The 18902-nt window shown below is 29.0% G+C and overlaps 1 protein-coding gene across 1 annotated transcript in view; it reads left to right on the top strand.

Annotated features, from left to right (window-relative positions):
• Positions 1-18902, top strand: part of LOC145296654 (excitatory amino acid transporter 3-like) — a 192842-nt gene that overhangs the window by 117458 nt on the left and 56482 nt on the right. Inside the window, exon 3 of the mRNA XM_080142591.1 lies at positions 15926-16127. Within this exon, the coding sequence (XP_079998717.1) occupies positions 15926-16127 (202 nt within the window). The remainder of the gene's footprint in view (positions 1-15925; positions 16128-18902) is intronic.

Here is an 18902-nt window from a genome sequence, read left to right on the forward strand (position 1 = left end):
CGTAGGAAACCAATTTTTCAAAAGTTTCACAGTATACGAATAGAACCTTTCTTATTAAATGGAATGTGTAGAAGGCGGTACAATGCAGAGGTAACGGAAAGACACAAGACGTTACCTCTGCATTGTACCGCCTTCTACACATTCTATTTAACTACATACTATACAGTGCTTCAAGCAAACTACACCCACCTCTTATCGCTTTCTTAATATAGCGGGCAACTTATAAACTACCAAATTGACATTATCTGCATTTTAGATTAAACACACAGTTTCCTTGTAATGCAATAGTTCCTCAAATTCTGTAGTGGTAGACAACCAGTAATATGTTTTTTTTCTATTACACGTGTTTCGTTTCATTCGACTTCCGGTATCCAGGCTTAAGCTGTTGACTTCACAGCAAGTGTTTTAATAATTCAATTTATTATTTTCTATTGATTAACTTTTTTATTTAATTCTTTTCAACATTTGTTATTAGATCCAGATTTTAAAACCAACTTGTGTGCCTATTTCTTTTAACGTGGTGTTTTTAAGAGAAATATTTATAAGTCTAGTATCAGACTATCGTGCAATTTCAAAGAGAACTCCATGTTATTTATTCATATGGAATTACTATCCCAAATAGTTAAATTACATATAAACATACATAAATACATATTTATATTTATATTAATGAATGGAAATGTATAAAAAGAATACGAAAAGTATAAAAGATTAAACTTTTCTTTATTCGTTTTCAATTGGTGACATGCAGGAATACAAAATAATATTATGAAAAAAAATTAAATAACTTTATATATATATATATATATATATATATATATATATATATATATATATATATATATATAGGAAGAGAGAGAGAGAGAGAGAGAGAGAAAGAGAGAGAGAAAGAGATATCATATTATTATATTTTTTTCGATATCGAAAAATTAACGTATTTACCTAAATGCTCAGCAAAAGTCTTAAATATTTTGTATATATGTTTAAAATATGCTTAAACACATGTTTTATGTGGCGTAAGTATTTGTATAAAATATGCTTAAGCACATGTTTTATGTGGAGCAAGTATTTGTGTAAAATATGCTTAAACACATGTTTTATGTGGAGCAAGTATTTGTAAAAAATATGCTTAAACACATGTTTTATGTGGACAAGTATTTGTGTAAAATATGCTTAAACACATGTTTTATGTGGAGCAAGTATTTGTAAAAAATATGCTTAAACACATGTTTTATGTGGAGTAAGTATATGTTTAAAATATGCTTAAACACATGTTTTATATGGAGTAAGTATTTGTATAAAATATGCTTAAACACATGTTTATGTGGAGTAAGTATATGTTAAAAATATGCTTAAACACATGTTTATGTGGAGCAAGTATATGTATAAAATATGCTTAAACACATGTTTTATGTGGAGCAAGTATTTGTATAAAATATGCTTAAACACATGTTTTATGTGGAGCAAGTATTTGTATAAAATATGCTTAAACACATGTTTTATGTGGAGTAAGTATATGTTTAAAATATGCTTAAACACATGTTTTATGTGGAGCAAGTATTTGTATAAAATATGCTTAAACACATGTTTTATGTGGAGCAAGTATCTGTATAAAATATGCTTAAACACATGTTTTATGTGGAGCAAGTATTTGTATAATACATGCTTAAACACATGTTTTATGTGGAGTAAGTATATGTTTAAAATATGCTTAAGCACATGTTTTATGTGGACAAGTATTTGTTTAAAATATGCTTAAACACATGTTTTATGTGGAGCAAGTACTTGTGTAAAATATGCTTAAACACATGTTTTATGTGGAGCAAGTATTTGTAAAAAATATGCTTAAACACATGTTTTATGTGGAGTAAGTATATGTTTAAAATATGCTTAAACACATGTTTTATATGGAGCAAGTATTTGTATAAAATATGCTAAAACACATGTTTATGTGGAGTAAGTATATGTTAAAAATATGCTTAAACACATGTTTATGTGGAGCAAGTATATGTATAAAATATGCTTAAACACATGTTTTATGTGGAGCAAGTATTTGTATAAAATATGCTTAAACACATGTTTTATGTGGAGCAAGTATTTGTATAAAATATGCTTAAACACATGTTTTATGTGGAGTAAGTATATGTTTAAAATATGCTTAAACACATGTTTTATGTGGAGCAAGTATTTGTATAAAATATGCTTAAACACATGTTTTATGTGCAGCAAGTATTTGTATAAACAATGCTTAAACACATGTTTTATGTGGAGCAAGTATTTGTATAAAATATGCTTAAACACATGTTTTATGTGGAGTAAGTATATGTTTAAAATATGCTTAAACACATGTTTTATGTGGAGCAAGTATTTGTATAAAATATGCCTAAACACATGTTTTATGTGGAGTAAGTATATGTTTAAAATATGCTTAAACACATGTTTTATGTGGAGCAAGTATATGTATAAAATATGTTTAAACACATGTTTTATGTGGAGTAAGTATATGTATAAAATATGCTTAAACACATGTTTTATATGGAGCAAGTATATGTATAAAATATGCTTAAACACATGTTTTATGTGGAGCATGTATATGTGTAAAATATGCTTAAACACATGTTTTATGTGGAGTAAGTATTTGTTTAAAATATGCTTAAGCACATGTTTTATGTGGAGCAAGTATATGTATAAAATATGCTTAAACACATGTTTCATGTGGACAAGTATTTGTATAAACAATGCTTAAACACATGTTTTATGTGGAGCAAGTAATTGTATAAAATATGCTTAAACACATGTTTTATGTGGAGCAAGTATTTGTATAAAATATGCTTAAACACATGTTTTATGTGGAGTAAGTATTTGTATAAAATATGCTTAAACACATGTTTTATGTGGAGTAAGTATATGTTTAAAATATGCTTAAACACATGCTTTATATGGAGCAAGTATTTGTATAAAATATTCTTAAACACATGTTTATGTGGAGTAAGTATATGTTAAAAATATGCTTAAACACATGTTTATGTGGAGCAAGTATATGTATAAAATATGCTTAAACACATGTTTTATGTGGAGCAAGTATTTGTATAAAATATGCTTAAACACATGTTTTATGTGGAGCAAGTATATGTATAAAATATGCTTAAACACATGTTTTATGTGGACAAGTATTTGTATAAACGATGCTTAAACACATGTTTTATGTGGAGCAAGTACTTGTATAAAATATGCTTAAACACATGTTTTATGTGGAGCAAGTATTTGTATAAAATATGCTTAAACACATGTTTTATGTGGAGTAAGTATTTGTATAAAATATGCTTAAACACATGTTTTATGTGGAGTAAGTATATGTTTAAAATTTGCTTGAACACATGTTTTATGTGGAGCATGTATATGTATAAAATATGCTTAAACACATGTTTTATGTGGAGTAAGTATATGCATAAAATATGCTTAAATACATATTTTATGTGGAGTAAGTATATGTATAAAATATGCTTAAACACATGTTTTATGTGGAGCAAGTATATGTATAAAATATGCTTAAACACATGTTTTATGTGGAGTAAGTATATGTATAAAATATGCTTAAGCACATGTTTTATGTGGACAAGTATTTGTTTAAAATATGCTTAAACACATGTTTTATGTGGAGCAAGTACTTGTGTAAAATATGCTTGAACACATGTTTTATGTGGAGCAAGTATTTGTATAAAATATGCTTAAACACATGTTTTATGTGGAGTAAGTATATGTTTAAAATATGCTTAAACACATGTTTTATATGGAGCAAGTATTTGTATAAAATATGCTTAAACACATGTTTATGTGGAGTAAGTATATGTTAAAAATATGCTTAAACACATGTTTATGTGGAGCAAGTATATGTATAAAATATGCTTAAACACATGTTTTATGTGAAGCAAGTATTTGTATAAAATATGCTTAAACACATGTTTTATGTGGAGCAAGTATTTGTATAAAATATGCTTAAACACATGTTTTATGTGGAGTAAGTATATGTTTAAAATATGCTTAAACACATGTTTTATGTGGAGCAAGTATTTGTATAAAATATGCTTAAACACATGTTTTATGTGGAGCAAGTATTTGTATAAAATATGCTTAAACACATGTTTTATGTGGAGCAAGTATTTGTATAAAATATGCTTAAACACATGTTTTATGTGGAGTAAGTATATGTTTAAAATATGCTTAAACACATGTTTTATGTGGAGCAAGTATTTGTATAAAATATGCTTAAACACATGTTTTATGTGGAGTAAGTATATGTTTAAAATATGCTTAAACACATGTTTTATGTGGAGCAAGTATATGTATAAAATATGTTTAAACACATGTTTTATGTGGAGTAAGTATATGTATAAAATATGCTTAAACACATGTTTTATATGGAGCAAGTATATGTATAAAATATGCTTAAACACATGTTTTATGTGGAGCATGTATATGTGTAAAATATGCTTAAACACAGGTTTTATGTGGAGTAAGTATTTGTTTAAAATATGCTTAAGCACATGTTTTATGTGGAGCAAGTATATGTATAAAATATGCTTAAACACATGTTTCATGTGGACAAGTATTTGTATAAACAATGCTTAAACACATGTTTTATGTGGAGCAAGTAATTGTATAAAATATGCTTAAACACATGTTTTATGTGGAGTAAGTATTTGTATAAAATATGCTTAAACACATGTTTTATGTGGAGTAAGTATATGTTTAAAATTTGCTTGAACACATGTTTTATGTGGAGCATGTATATGTATAAAATATGCTTAAACACATGTTTTATGTGGAGTAAGTATATGCATAAAATATGCTTAAATACATATTTTATGTGGAGTAAGTATATGTATAAAATATGCTTAAACACATGTTTTATGTGGAGCAAGTATATGTATAAAATATGCTTAAACACATGTTTTATGTGGAGTAAGTATATGTATAAAATATGCTTGAACACATGTTTTATGTGGAGCAAGTATATGTATAAAATATGCTTAAACACATGTTTTATGTGGAGTAAGTATATGTATAAAATATGCTTAAGCACATGTTTTATGTGGAGCATGTATATGTATAAAATATGCTTAAACACATGTTTTATGTGGAGCAAGTACTTGTATAAAATATGCTTACACACATGTTTTATGTGGAGCAAGTATTTGTATAAAATATGCTTAAACACATGTTTTATGTGAAGCAAGTATGTGTTAAAAATATGCTTAAACACATGTTTTATGTGGAGCAAGTATTTGTTTAAAATATGCTTAAACACATGTTTTATGAGGAGCAAGTATTTGTATAAAATATGCTTAAACACATGTTTTATGTGGAGTAAGTATTTGTATAAAATATGCTTAAACACATGTTTTATGTGGAGCAAGTATTTTTATAAAATATGCTTAAACACATGTTTTATGTGGAGCAAGTATTTGTATAAAATATGCTTAAACACATGTTTTATGTGGAGTAAGTATATGTTTAAAATATGCTTAAACACATGTTTTATGTGGAGCAAGTATTTGTATAAAATATGCTTAAACACATGTTTTATGTGGAGCAAGTATCTGTATAAAATATGCTTAAACACATGTTTTATGTGGAGCAAGTATTTGTATAAACAATGCTTAAACACATGTTTTATGTGGAGCAAGTAATTGTATAAAATATGCTTAAACACATGTTTTATGTGGAGTAAGTATTTGTATAAAATATGCTTAAACACATGTTTTATGTGGAGTAAGTATATGTTTAAAATTTGCTTGAACACATGTTTTATGTGGAGCATGTATATGTATAAAATATGCTTAAACACATGTTTTATGTGGAGTAAGTATATGCATAAAATATGCTTAAATACATATTTTATGTGGAGTAAGTATATGTATAAAATATGCTTAAACACATGTTTTATGTGGAGCAAGTATATGTATAAAATATGCTTAAACACATGTTTTATGTGGAGTAAGTATATGTATAAAATATGCTTGAACACATGTTTTATGTGGAGCAAGTATATGTATAAAATATGCTTAAACACATGTTTTATGTGGAGTAAGTATATGTATAAAATATGCTTAAGCACATGTTTTATGTGGAGCATGTATATGTATAAAATATGCTTAAACACATGTTTTATGTGGAGCAAGTACTTGTATAAAATATGCTTACACACATGTTTTATGTGGAGCAAGTATTTGTATAAAATATGCTTAAACACATGTTTTATGTGAAGCAAGTATGTGTTAAAAATATGCTTAAACACATGTTTTATGTGGAGCAAGTATTTGTTTAAAATATGCTTAAACACATGTTTTATGAGGAGCAAGTATTTGTATAAAATATGCTTAAACACATGTTTTATGTGGAGTAAGTATTTGTATAAAATATGCTTAAACACATGTTTTATGTGGAGCAAGTATTTTTATAAAATATGCTTAAACACATGTTTTATGTGGAGCAAGTATTTGTATAAAATATGCTTAAACACATGTTTTATGTGGAGTAAGTATATGTTTAAAATATGCTTAAACACATGTTTTATGTGGAGCAAGTATTTGTATAAAATATGCTTAAACACATGTTTTATGTGGAGCAAGTATCTGTATAAAATATGCTTAAACACATGTTTTATGTGGAGCAAGTATTTGTATAATACATGCTTAAACACATGTTTTATGTGGAGTAAGTATATGTTTAAAATATGCTTAAGCACATGTTTTATGTGGACAAGTATTTGTTTAAAATATGCTTAAACACATGTTTTATGTGGAGCAAGTACTTGTGTAAAATATGCTTAAACACATGTTTTATGTGGAGCAAGTATTTGTAAAAAATATGCTTAAACACATGTTTTATGTGGAGTAAGTATATGTTTAAAATATGCTTAAACACATGATTTATATGGAGCAAGTATTTGTATAAAATATGCTAAAACACATGTTTATGTGGAGTAAGTATATGTTAAAAATATGCTTAAACACATGTTTATGTGGAGCAAGTATATGTATAAAATATGCTTAAACACATGTTTTATGTGGAGCAAGTATTTGTATAAAATATGCTTAAACACATGTTTTATGTGGAGCAAGTATTTGTATAAAATATGCTTAAACACATGTTTTATGTGGAGTAAGTATATGTTTAAAATATGCTTAAACACATGTTTTATGTGGAGCAAGTATTTGTATAAAATATGCTTAAACACATGTTTTATGTGCAGCAAGTATTTGTATAAACAATGCTTAAACACATGTTTTATGTGGAGCAAGTATTTGTATAAAATATGCTTAAACACATGTTTTATGTGGAGTAAGTATATGTTTAAAATATGCTTAAACACATGTTTTATGTGGAGCAAGTATTTGTATAAAATATGCCTAAACACATGTTTTATGTGGAGTAAGTATATGTTTAAAATATGCTTAAACACATGTTTTATGTGGAGCAAGTATATGTATAAAATATGTTTAAACACATGTTTTATGTGGAGTAAGTATATGTATAAAATATGCTTAAACACATGTTTTATATGGAGCAAGTATATGTATAAAATATGCTTAAACACATGTTTTATGTGGAGCATGTATATGTGTAAAATATGCTTAAACACATGTTTTATGTGGAGTAAGTATTTGTTTAAAATATGCTTAAGCACATGTTTTATGTGGAGCAAGTATATGTATAAAATATGCTTAAACACATGTTTCATGTGGACAAGTATTTGTATAAACAATGCTTAAACACATGTTTTATGTGGAGCAAGTAATTGTATAAAATATGCTTAAACACATGTTTTATGTGGAGCAAGTATTTGTATAAAATATGCTTAAACACATGTTTTATGTGGAGTAAGTATTTGTATAAAATATGCTTAAACACATGTTTTATGTGGAGTAAGTATATGTTTAAAATATGCTTAAACACATGCTTTATATGGAGCAAGTATTTGTATAAAATATTCTTAAACACATGTTTATGTGGAGTAAGTATATGTTAAAAATATGCTTAAACACATGTTTATGTGGAGCAAGTATATGTATAAAATATGCTTAAACACATGTTTTATGTGGAGCAAGTATTTGTATAAAATATGCTTAAACACATGTTTTATGTGGAGCAAGTATATGTATAAAATATGCTTAAACACATGTTTCATGTGGACAAGTATTTGTATAAACGATGCTTAAACACATGTTTTATGTGGAGCAAGTACTTGTATAAAATATGCTTAAACACATGTTTTATGTGGAGCAAGTATTTGTATAAAATATGCTTAAACACATGTTTTATGTGGAGTAAGTATTTGTATAAAATATGCTTAAACACATGTTTTATGTGGAGTAAGTATATGTTTAAAATTTGCTTGAACACATGTTTTATGTGGAGCATGTATATGTATAAAATATGCTTAAACACATGTTTTATGTGGAGTAAGTATATGCATAAAATATGCTTAAATACATATTTTATGTGGAGTAAGTATATGTATAAAATATGCTTAAACACATGTTTTATGTGGAGCAAGTATATGTATAAAATATGCTTAAACACATGTTTTATGTGGAGTAAGTATATGTATAAAATATGCTTAAGCACATGTTTTATGTGGACAAGTATTTGTTTAAAATATGCTTAAACACATGTTTTATGTGGAGCAAGTACTTGTGTAAAATATGCTTGAACACATGTTTTATGTGGAGCAAGTATTTGTAAAAAATATGCTTAAACACATGTTTTATGTGGAGTAAGTATATGTTTAAAATATGCTTAAACACATGTTTTATATGGAGCAAGTATTTGTATAAAATATGCTAAAACACATGTTTATGTGGAGTAAGTATATGTTAAAAATATGCTTAAACACATGTTTATGTGGAGCAAGTATATGTATAAAATATGCTTAAACACATGTTTTATGTGAAGCAAGTATTTGTATAAAATATGCTTAAACACATGTTTTATGTGGAGCAAGTATTTGTATAAAATATGCTTAAACACATGTTTTATGTGGAGTAAGTATATGTTTAAAATATGCTTAAACACATGTTTTATGTGGAGCAAGTATTTGTATAAAATATGCTTAAACACATGTTTTATGTGGAGCAAGTATATGTATAAAATATGCTTAAACACATGTTTTATGTGGAGCAAGTATTTGTATAAAATATGCTTAAACACATGTTTTATGTGGAGTAAGTATATGTTTAAAATATGCTTAAACACATGTTTTATGTGGAGCAAGTATTTGTATAAAATATGCTTAAACACATGTTTTATGTGGAGTAAGTATATGTTTAAAATATGCTTAAACACATGTTTTATGTGGAGCAAGTATATGTATAAAATATGTTTAAACACATGTTTTATGTGGAGTAAGTATATGTATAAAATATGCTTAAACACATGTTTTATATGGAGCAAGTATATGTATAAAATATGCTTAAACACATGTTTTATGTGGAGCATGTATATGTGTAAAATATGCTTAAACACAGGTTTTATGTGGAGTAAGTATTTGTTTAAAATATGCTTAAGCACATGTTTTATGTGGAGCAAGTATATGTATAAAATATGCTTAAACACATGTTTCATGTGGACAAGTATTTGTATAAACAATGCTTAAACACATGTTTTATGTGGAGCAAGTAATTGTATAAAATATGCTTAAACACATGTTTTATGTGGAGCAAGTATTTGTATAAAATATGCTTAAACACATGTTTTATGTGGAGTAAGTATTTGTATAAAATATGCTTAAACACATGTTTTATGTGGAGCAAGTATATGTATAAAATATGCTTAAACACATGTTTTATGTGGAGTAAGTATATGTTTAAAATTTGCTTGAACACATGTTTTATGTGGAGCATGTATATGTATAAAATATGCTTAAACACATGTTTTATGTGGAGTAAGTATATGCATAAAATATGCTTAAATACATATTTTATGTGGAGTAAGTATATGTATAAAATATGCTTAAACACATGTTTTATGTGGAGCAAGTATATGTATAAAATATGCTTAAACACATGTTTTATGTGGAGTAAGTATATGTATAAAATATGCTTGAACACATGTTTTATGTGGAGCAAGTATATGTATAAAATATGCTTAAACACATGTTTTATGTGGAGTAAGTATATGTATAAAATATGCTTAAACACATGTTTTATGTGGAGCATGTATATGTATAAAATATGCTTAAACACATGTTTTATGTGGAGCAAGTACTTGTATAAAATATGCTTACACACATGTTTTATGTGGAGCAAGTATTTGTATAAAATATGCTTAAACACATGTTTTATGTGAAGCAAGTATGTGTTAAAAATATGCTTAAACACATGTTTTATGTGGAGCAAGTATTTGTTTAAAATATGCTTAAACACATGTTTTATGAGGAGCAAGTATTTGTATAAAATATGCTTAAACACATGTTTTATGTGGAGTAAGTATTTGTATAAAATATGCTTAAACACATGTTTTATGTGAAGCAAGTATTTGTATAAAATTTGCTTAAACACATGTTTTATGTGAAGCAAGTATTTGTATAAAATATGCTTGAACACATGTTTTATGTAAAGTAAGTATATGTTTAAAATATGCTTAAACACATGTTTTATGTGGAGCAAGTATTTGTTTAAAATATGCTTAAACACATGTTTTATGTGTTGCAAGTATTTGTTTAAAATATGCTTAAACACATGTTTTATGTGGAGCAAGTATTTGTTTAAAATATGCTTAAACACATGTTTTATGAGGAGCAAGTATTTGTATAAAATATGCTTAAACACATGTTTTATGTGGAGTAAGTATATGTATAAAATATGCTTAAACGCATGTTTTATGTGAAATAAGGATTTGTATTAAATATGCTTAAACACATGTTTTATGTGGAGCAAGTATGTGTTAAAAATATACTTAAACACATGTTTTATGTGGAGCAAGTATTTGTATAAAATATGCTTAAACACATGTTTTATGTGGAGCAAGTATTTGTATAAAATATGTTTAAACACATGTTTTATGTGGAGTAAGTATTTGTATAAAATATGCTTAAACACATGTTTTATGTGGAGCAAGTATTTGTATAAAATATGCTTAAACACATGTTTTATGTGAAGCAAGTATTTGTATAAAATATGCTTGAACACATGTTTTATGTGGAGCATGTATTTTTTATAAAATATGCTTAAACACATGTTTTATGTGAAGCAAGTATTTGTTTAAAATATGCTTAAACACATGTTTTATGTGAAGCAAGTATTTGTTATAAAATATGCTTAAACACATGTTTTGCAAACTTACGATTTATCAGCATAGCCGAATCTAGCAAGATTTGAATACGAGACCCAAGTGACTGAGATCCGGCATTCTAACCCGACGTAGCCATGATAACAATGATGATAGAGAACAATGTTAACCCCTTAACATTTAGGTAATGCTACCATGTTAAAACAATATTTGAATACGTTAATTTGTAAATATCGTAAAAACAACACTAACAAAAATACAGCATTTTGACGCGATATCTTCCTCTGCTATTTTTGTGATCCAGTAGTAATGGAAACGTAAAGTAATGGAAACAGGCTTCTTTCGATGTGGTACCAGTCTTGAATTTCACTAGATTCAGCCTTGCTAATGAGCCATTCACGACATGTCCCTGATATATATATATATATATATATATATATATATATATATATATATATATATATATATATATATATATACTAGTATGGGTGCCCGGCGTTGCCCGGGTGTTTGGAAACGTATGCTGAGCAAAAAAAACAAAAACAAAAAGAAATGTCAATTTTTTAAACTTTGACCCCTATTATCTCCTCTTAAAATTTATTGTTTTGGGCTCAAATCAAATTATGAAGTTAGATCCATGTCCAAGGAACCTATATCTGAAATTTTAAGTGTTTAGACCCTAAATTTTCGGAGGAGTATGGCAGAGTTCTCAAAAGTCAAATCGTTGAACTTTGACCCTTTAACAGCCAAATATCTGGCCGAAAACCGATCACATCGATTTTGCCAAATCTCAGTACCCAATATATCAAATTTCGAGTCTGTAGACTGAAAATTAACAGAGTTATTGCGAAGGAAAATGTACACAGACACACAGATAGACAGACAGACAAACACGCACACAGACACGTTCACTTATATATATATATATATATATATATATATATATATATATATATTATTTATTATATATATTATTTATTATATATATATACATATATGCGCGTGTATATGCATATGCACATGTAGGTTTATATGCACGTATACGTGTGTATGTGCATATATATATATGTGTATGCATGTGTGTATGTATGCACGTGTGTATATATGGGCATATATATATATATATATATATATATATATATATATATATATATATATATATATATTTACACAGTGGTCACCACTTATCAATGCCCGGAAGCCACTCAGGGATAAGGGTTATTGCAAGTACATTACGTTAGTGTGGAGATTTGATGAAGTGTTTACTTAAGGGGGCGGTTCATTAGGAATTTGTTTACATTAGACTTGAAGACATCCAAGTTGTAGTCAGGTGGGAAGCAGGCAGACGGAACAGAGTTCCACAGGCGTGCAGTTCTAAGAAAGAAGCTCTGTTCATGGAATCCGTGTTTTGATATAGGCACAGATATAGAGTGGGGGAAATTTTTCACAGTGGATTCAGCTAGACGCGTGTTTTTCGTGAAAGATTGGCAAGGGGGGTCCAAAGATTGAAATTCAGACGAGCACCTGCCATGGAAATAACGATAAAACAAGTATAGGCTCGCAACGTCTCTTCTGTGGGAGAGAGGTTGCAGGGTAGAGAAAAGGGCATCCCCCACTAAGCCACGAAGTCTATTTTGTACTCTGTCAAGGCAGGATAGGCTGTTTTTAGCAGCTCCTGCCCAGATATGGCAACAGTATTCCATCCTTGGACGTACTTGGCTTTTATATAGATAGAGGATTGCATCAGTAGTGAGATATCGTCTGGAGCGGTAGAAGGATCCCACCATCTTTCCAGCGACCTTGGCAACAGACTTGATGTACGTGTTCCATTTCAGATCAGGAGTAAAGGTCAAACCCAGAAGCTTGTCAAAACACGGGGCCTTTTTATTCCATTTTCACCCCACACAAGTCACAGTGCCACTTTGAAGTAGGGCGCTACTATCGGGGATATAAGTTGAAGAGATATTATGAAGAAAGTTGAGTAGCAAGATGTCTGTGTACATTACACGTGGACTTCTGCATGTCAGTACAGTTGGAAAAGCAGAATCCCGAAAGGGAGTTCTAAAGTCGAGTAGTGCTGGGGAACAAACTATTGGAGTAAAAGGATTTCTTACATCTAGGGATCTCTACTGTGAAGGGGTGGGATTTAGCTGCCTGTCGGGTTTTTCGGGGGTATTTACGTTAAATGGGTACTAGTGCTTGTAGTTCGTCGGAGCATTCACCATTAAAATACTTGTAGAACAAGCAGAGGGATGCAACGTTTTGTCGATGGGACAAAGACTGAAGCTTAGATGACAGTTCAGGACCTATCAGGTTGGCGACTCTCTTTTGAACCTTGTCCAGGAGTGAGAGACTAGTAGCAGATGCACCAGCTCAAATATGACAACAGTACTCCATACATGGGTGAATGGTGGCCTTATAGGCGTAAGTAGCTTTCTAGCACGATAGAGATAGCCCACCTTCTTCGCAGCAGCCTTGACAATGCTCTCTATGTATCTGTTCAAACTCATGTTCCCTGTGAACGTTAGACCGAGGAGTTTAAAAGAAGTAAACGGTAATGTATGTTTGGCCATTGCTATTAGTGCATTATATATATATATATATATATATATATATATATATATATATATATATATATATATATATATATACTTCTAGCTTTCTTTTCAGGGGTATAGCAGCCCATAAAGTTTTAACGAGGTTAATCCAAGAGTGCTCAATACCGAAGTAGTGCAAGATATACTTGATATTTGTCTTACATAAGCATTAAAATGTCCTTACACATTCATGAGCATGTTTCGGCCAGTACCTCATGAATGCGTAGCAACATATTAACGCTTATAAAAAGTATACATTTGTGCTTTATTTACTCCAGTCACAGTTCTCAGAAATGAAGGGACCCACTAACTGCTGCTGACCCTTGAACTCTATATGAGATACATAGATATTCGAATGTTTCATTAAAGTTCTTTATCTCTCAAACAGAGTGAGTAAAGAAATTGAGAACATAATTTCCCTCCCCAATTAACCATTTTGATATGTTGTAGTATATCTTTCGTTTTGGTCTCTTGGTCTTACTGCATTTCAGGACTAGAATTTATCTTGTCTGGTGGAGTATCGAGCTTCGTGCTATTACTTGAAGTAACATCACTTGAAGAATGTGCACCATTCCTCGTAAAAGCTAATGTGGGTTAACCATAGTGAGGAGATCTTATTTGAGCAGCGAATACCATGTGATTTTGAATATTTAGTCAGGGTTTACTTCTAAGGAAAAGTATCTTCATGTCAGGTTGTTCTAGCAAACCCCTGTACAGAGAGACCTTAGACACTCGAGGATAGTGTCTAGTAGGCATTCAAGTTCTCTCCCAAAACATTCAAGTTCTCTCCCCTGACATTCAAGTTCTCTCCCCTGTGCGTATATGTTTATTTTACTTGACTAACATAAATCAGATTATTATCGAATCTAAACGCTTCACGGTTTGCTTAAGGATCTCAGCCTTCGATATGAAATACGATTATTTTATGTTCACTTTTATCAGATGCACCTATAAATTTATTACGTAAGAAAAGATGAGTGAAAAAACAAACAAAAAGAAACAAAAAACAAAACAAAAAACAAAAAAAAAAACTACAAGACAATAAACAACTCATAAATCTTCGTTTCATTTGGACATTTATGTCGATTTCCAAAAAGAGAACATGCGAAATATATTCATGTTCAGTGGCGAAAACAACGTTCAATTTTTGATGGCCACCATTTTTAGATGTCTTTTTTGTTTCTTACTTCATGGTAATAATTAGTTTGTTACGTATTACTTAGCAGTGATGTGCTTTGGAGTTAAGTGTAGATGTATAATTTATCAAATGTGTGAAGTCACGTAAATATAACTGACATAGTTTGCAGCTGTTTTTACTTTCGGGTGGCAAAATGTCACATGAAGGGAGATAATTTATTTCACTTTAGTTAAAAAATGTTTATTGGTTAATTAAAGTAAAACAAGATTAAAATACAATTTCATTCACTACTGAAATAGACGATTACGTTTGGTTTGACGAAAGGTTTTGTTAAGTGGCATATTACTGGGAATTATGGTGAGTGGCAAAAAAAAAAAAATACATAAGTATTTTTTGACCATCCTGTATGTTGATTTCTTTAAATTTATAAAAAACGTATTCGGTTAAAAAATCCTTTTGACTTCTGTAAGATTTGAACTCGGGTACTACTGCCTTAATAATGTGTACTCTACCTATTCCTTTTTATAAATCAAGTATATATTTCTATTTGAAGACGAACTAACTCACAAAACACAAAACTTTTTTTGATGCTATACCTCTCTTCATAAGAATAAACATTGTCTAAACTACTGCTTCAATAATGTGTATTCTGGCTATTCCATTTTTGTCAACCAATCACACGTTTATATTAACGTACGAACAAACAAATAGCAAGAACACTATAGCTTTAGAATAATTCAATTAACACAAATGATCAACATTATAAACAAAATTCGAACTGTAAAAGAAATTATTGAGCTCCACGCGCACATTACATTAAATTTAAGGATTTGATTTGTATTTACACACCGTCATTTATTTTATGTATTATTAACGATGTGTTACATTGCAAATGCAGTTTACCACACAGCAGGTGTTAAACAGATGGCCCGATGCGTGGCCAACAAGTCCTGTCGGTTTAACTGGGACGAGTGAGCAACCACAGAACTTGACCCCATATCCGGACAAAAATGGCACGAATGTCGACAGCGGCAACACGAGCAGTGGCAAATATAGCACCTCACCTTCACGGGCTGTCCTGCCAGAGGCGATCATGCAAGGTAGGTCAGTAATTATCAGATTGTTGTTTTACCCTATATTTTTCTACCCCCCCTCAGCAACATATCCCCGGGCTGGTTCTTCTTTCTCAAACATTGTAAGCGATGTCACAGAGGTGCGAAAGATTGTTGAAACACGTCTTACAGGTGTAAATTACACAAGAACCTATACACTTTATGTACTGAAGATAACTGACTTACATCGCGAAAGCCATGGACAACGATCTATTAATCGACTGAGTTTGATATTACGTTTTTATTACGTATAGTTTGATATTACGTTTTTATTACGTTAAGTTTGATATTACGTTTTTATTACGTTATGTTTGATATTACGTTTTTATTACGCTAAATTTGATATTACGTTTTTATTACGTTATGTTTGATATTACGTATTTATTACGTTAAGTTTGATATTACGTTTTTATTACGTTAAGTTTGATATTACGTTTTTATTACGTTAAGTTTGATATTACGTATTTATTACGTTAAGTTTGATATTACGTTTTTATTACGTTATGTTTGATATTACGTTTTTATTACGTTAAGTTTGATATTATTTTTTATTACGTTAAGTTTGCTATTACGTTTTTATTACGTTAAGTCTGATATTACGTATTTATTATGTTAAGTTTGATATTACGTATTTATTATATTAAGTTTGATATTACGTTTTTATTACGTTATGTTTGATATTACGTTTTTATTACGTTAAGTTTGATATTACGTTTTTATTACGTTAAGTGTGATATTACGTTTTTATTACATTAAGTTTGATATTACTTTTTATTACGTTAAATTTGATATTACTTTTTATTACGTTAAGTTTGCTATTACGTTTTTATTACGTTAAGTCTGATATTACGTATTTATTATGCTAAGTTTGATATTACGTATTTATTATGTTAAGTTTGATATTACGTTTTTATTACGTTATGTTTGATATTACGTTTTTATTACGTTAAGTTTGATATAACTTTTTATTACGTTAAGTTTGATATTACGTTTTTATTACGTTAAGTCTGATATTACGTATTTATTATGTTAAGTTTGATATTACGTATTTATTATGTTAAGTCTGATATTACGTTTTTATTACGTTATGTTTGATATTACGTTTTTATTACGTTAAGTTTGATATTACGTTTTTATTACGTTAAGTGTGATATTACGTTTTTATTACGTTAAGTTTGATATTACGTTTTTATTATGTTAAGTTTGATATTACGTTTTTATTATGTTAAGTTTGATATTACGTTTTTATTAGGTTAAGTTTGATATTACGTATTTATTACGTTAAGTTTGATATCAGGTTTTTATTACGTTAAGTTTGATATTATGTTATTATTACGTTAAGTTTGATATTACGTTTTTATTACGTTAAGTTTGATATTACGTTTTTATTACATTAAGTCTGATATTACGTTTTTATTACGTTAATTCTGATATTACGTTTTTATTACATTAAGTCTGATATTACGTTTTTATTACGTTAAGTTTGATATTACGTTTTTATTACGTTATGTTTGATATTACGTATTTATTACGTTAAGTTTGATATTACGTTTTTATTACGTTATGTTTGATATTACGTTTTTATTACGTTAAGTTTGATATTACGTTTTTATTACGTTAAGTTTCGCAATGCGCTCTTTGATTTGGTTTTGTTGTTTTGTTTTACGGCATATCAACCCTTTTCAGGTTATGTAATGATGAATTCAGTAAATCTTTTTTTTTTTTTTAAAAAAAGGAAGTTTTATGCTTCAAGTTCTTCACTTCTTCAAATATTTATTCATGGTGTTTGGTTTGATTGTTTTGTTTTACGGCATATCAACCCTTTTCAAGTTAATTTCGCCGAATCCGGTAATTAAAAAAAAAGAAAAAGATTTTATGCTTCACGTTTTGTTGCAGGTGTAAATTACACAATCACTTTATATCTGTAGACTTTATGTGACTGACGTTACAATTCGAAAGCCATGGTCAACAATTTTGTAATCTACTGGGTCTAATATTACGTTTCGTACGATTGATTTCCGTTTTTATTCACATGAGGTTTCGCAATACGTTCTTTGAATGAGGTCATGGATATGATCTTAGAGGATATCCAGTGGTGAGGCTCCAGCCTGAAACATAATAAACTTTTCCAAAATTTCTAGATCTGGCATTAAATAACATGAAAAGGTTGATATGCCGTAAAACAAGTAAATTTTTGAATGAGTTTAATTTCTATAAAAACCTTTTTAAAGGTCTGAGAAAAATGATCGGATTAAATTTTATAAAAATCTTGAAAATTTTAAAATGCTGCCGACCCTACTGCAAAGAAGATTGTCTCGATTTACCGAGCTAGAAGATTTTCACATTTGGAAGCTTTATTATTATTATTATTATTATTATTATTATTATCATCAATAGTAGTTGTAGTAGTAGTAGTAGTAGTAGGCACAAGGTGTTGCCACACAGGTCCATCATCTGAGATTACTCACGATGTTCCCTTGAGCATGACTGATAACAATTCTCTCCACATTTTCAGTACTCTCCACTTCTTTCGATAACCTTTGCAAATGACTTTGCGTTATCGTAACAGCCGCTTACCATTGATTTCTCGTTGGCAATGATAGTTGATCTTCACTAAAATTTGGGTGGTAATAATTCCACAAGGTCCCAACACTCCTCACACTCATCCAGTGGAGGTCTAATTAGTGCTCTCACTCCCGGGTATTATTATTATTATTATTATTATTATTATTATTATTATTATTATTATTATTGTTGTTGTTG

The sequence above is a fragment of the Euprymna scolopes genome, chromosome 17 (genome assembly GCF_053919585.1).
Source record: "Euprymna scolopes isolate OS-2025 chromosome 17, ASM5391958v1, whole genome shotgun sequence".
In the NCBI taxonomy this organism is placed as follows: domain Eukaryota; kingdom Metazoa; phylum Mollusca; class Cephalopoda; order Sepiida; family Sepiolidae; genus Euprymna; species Euprymna scolopes.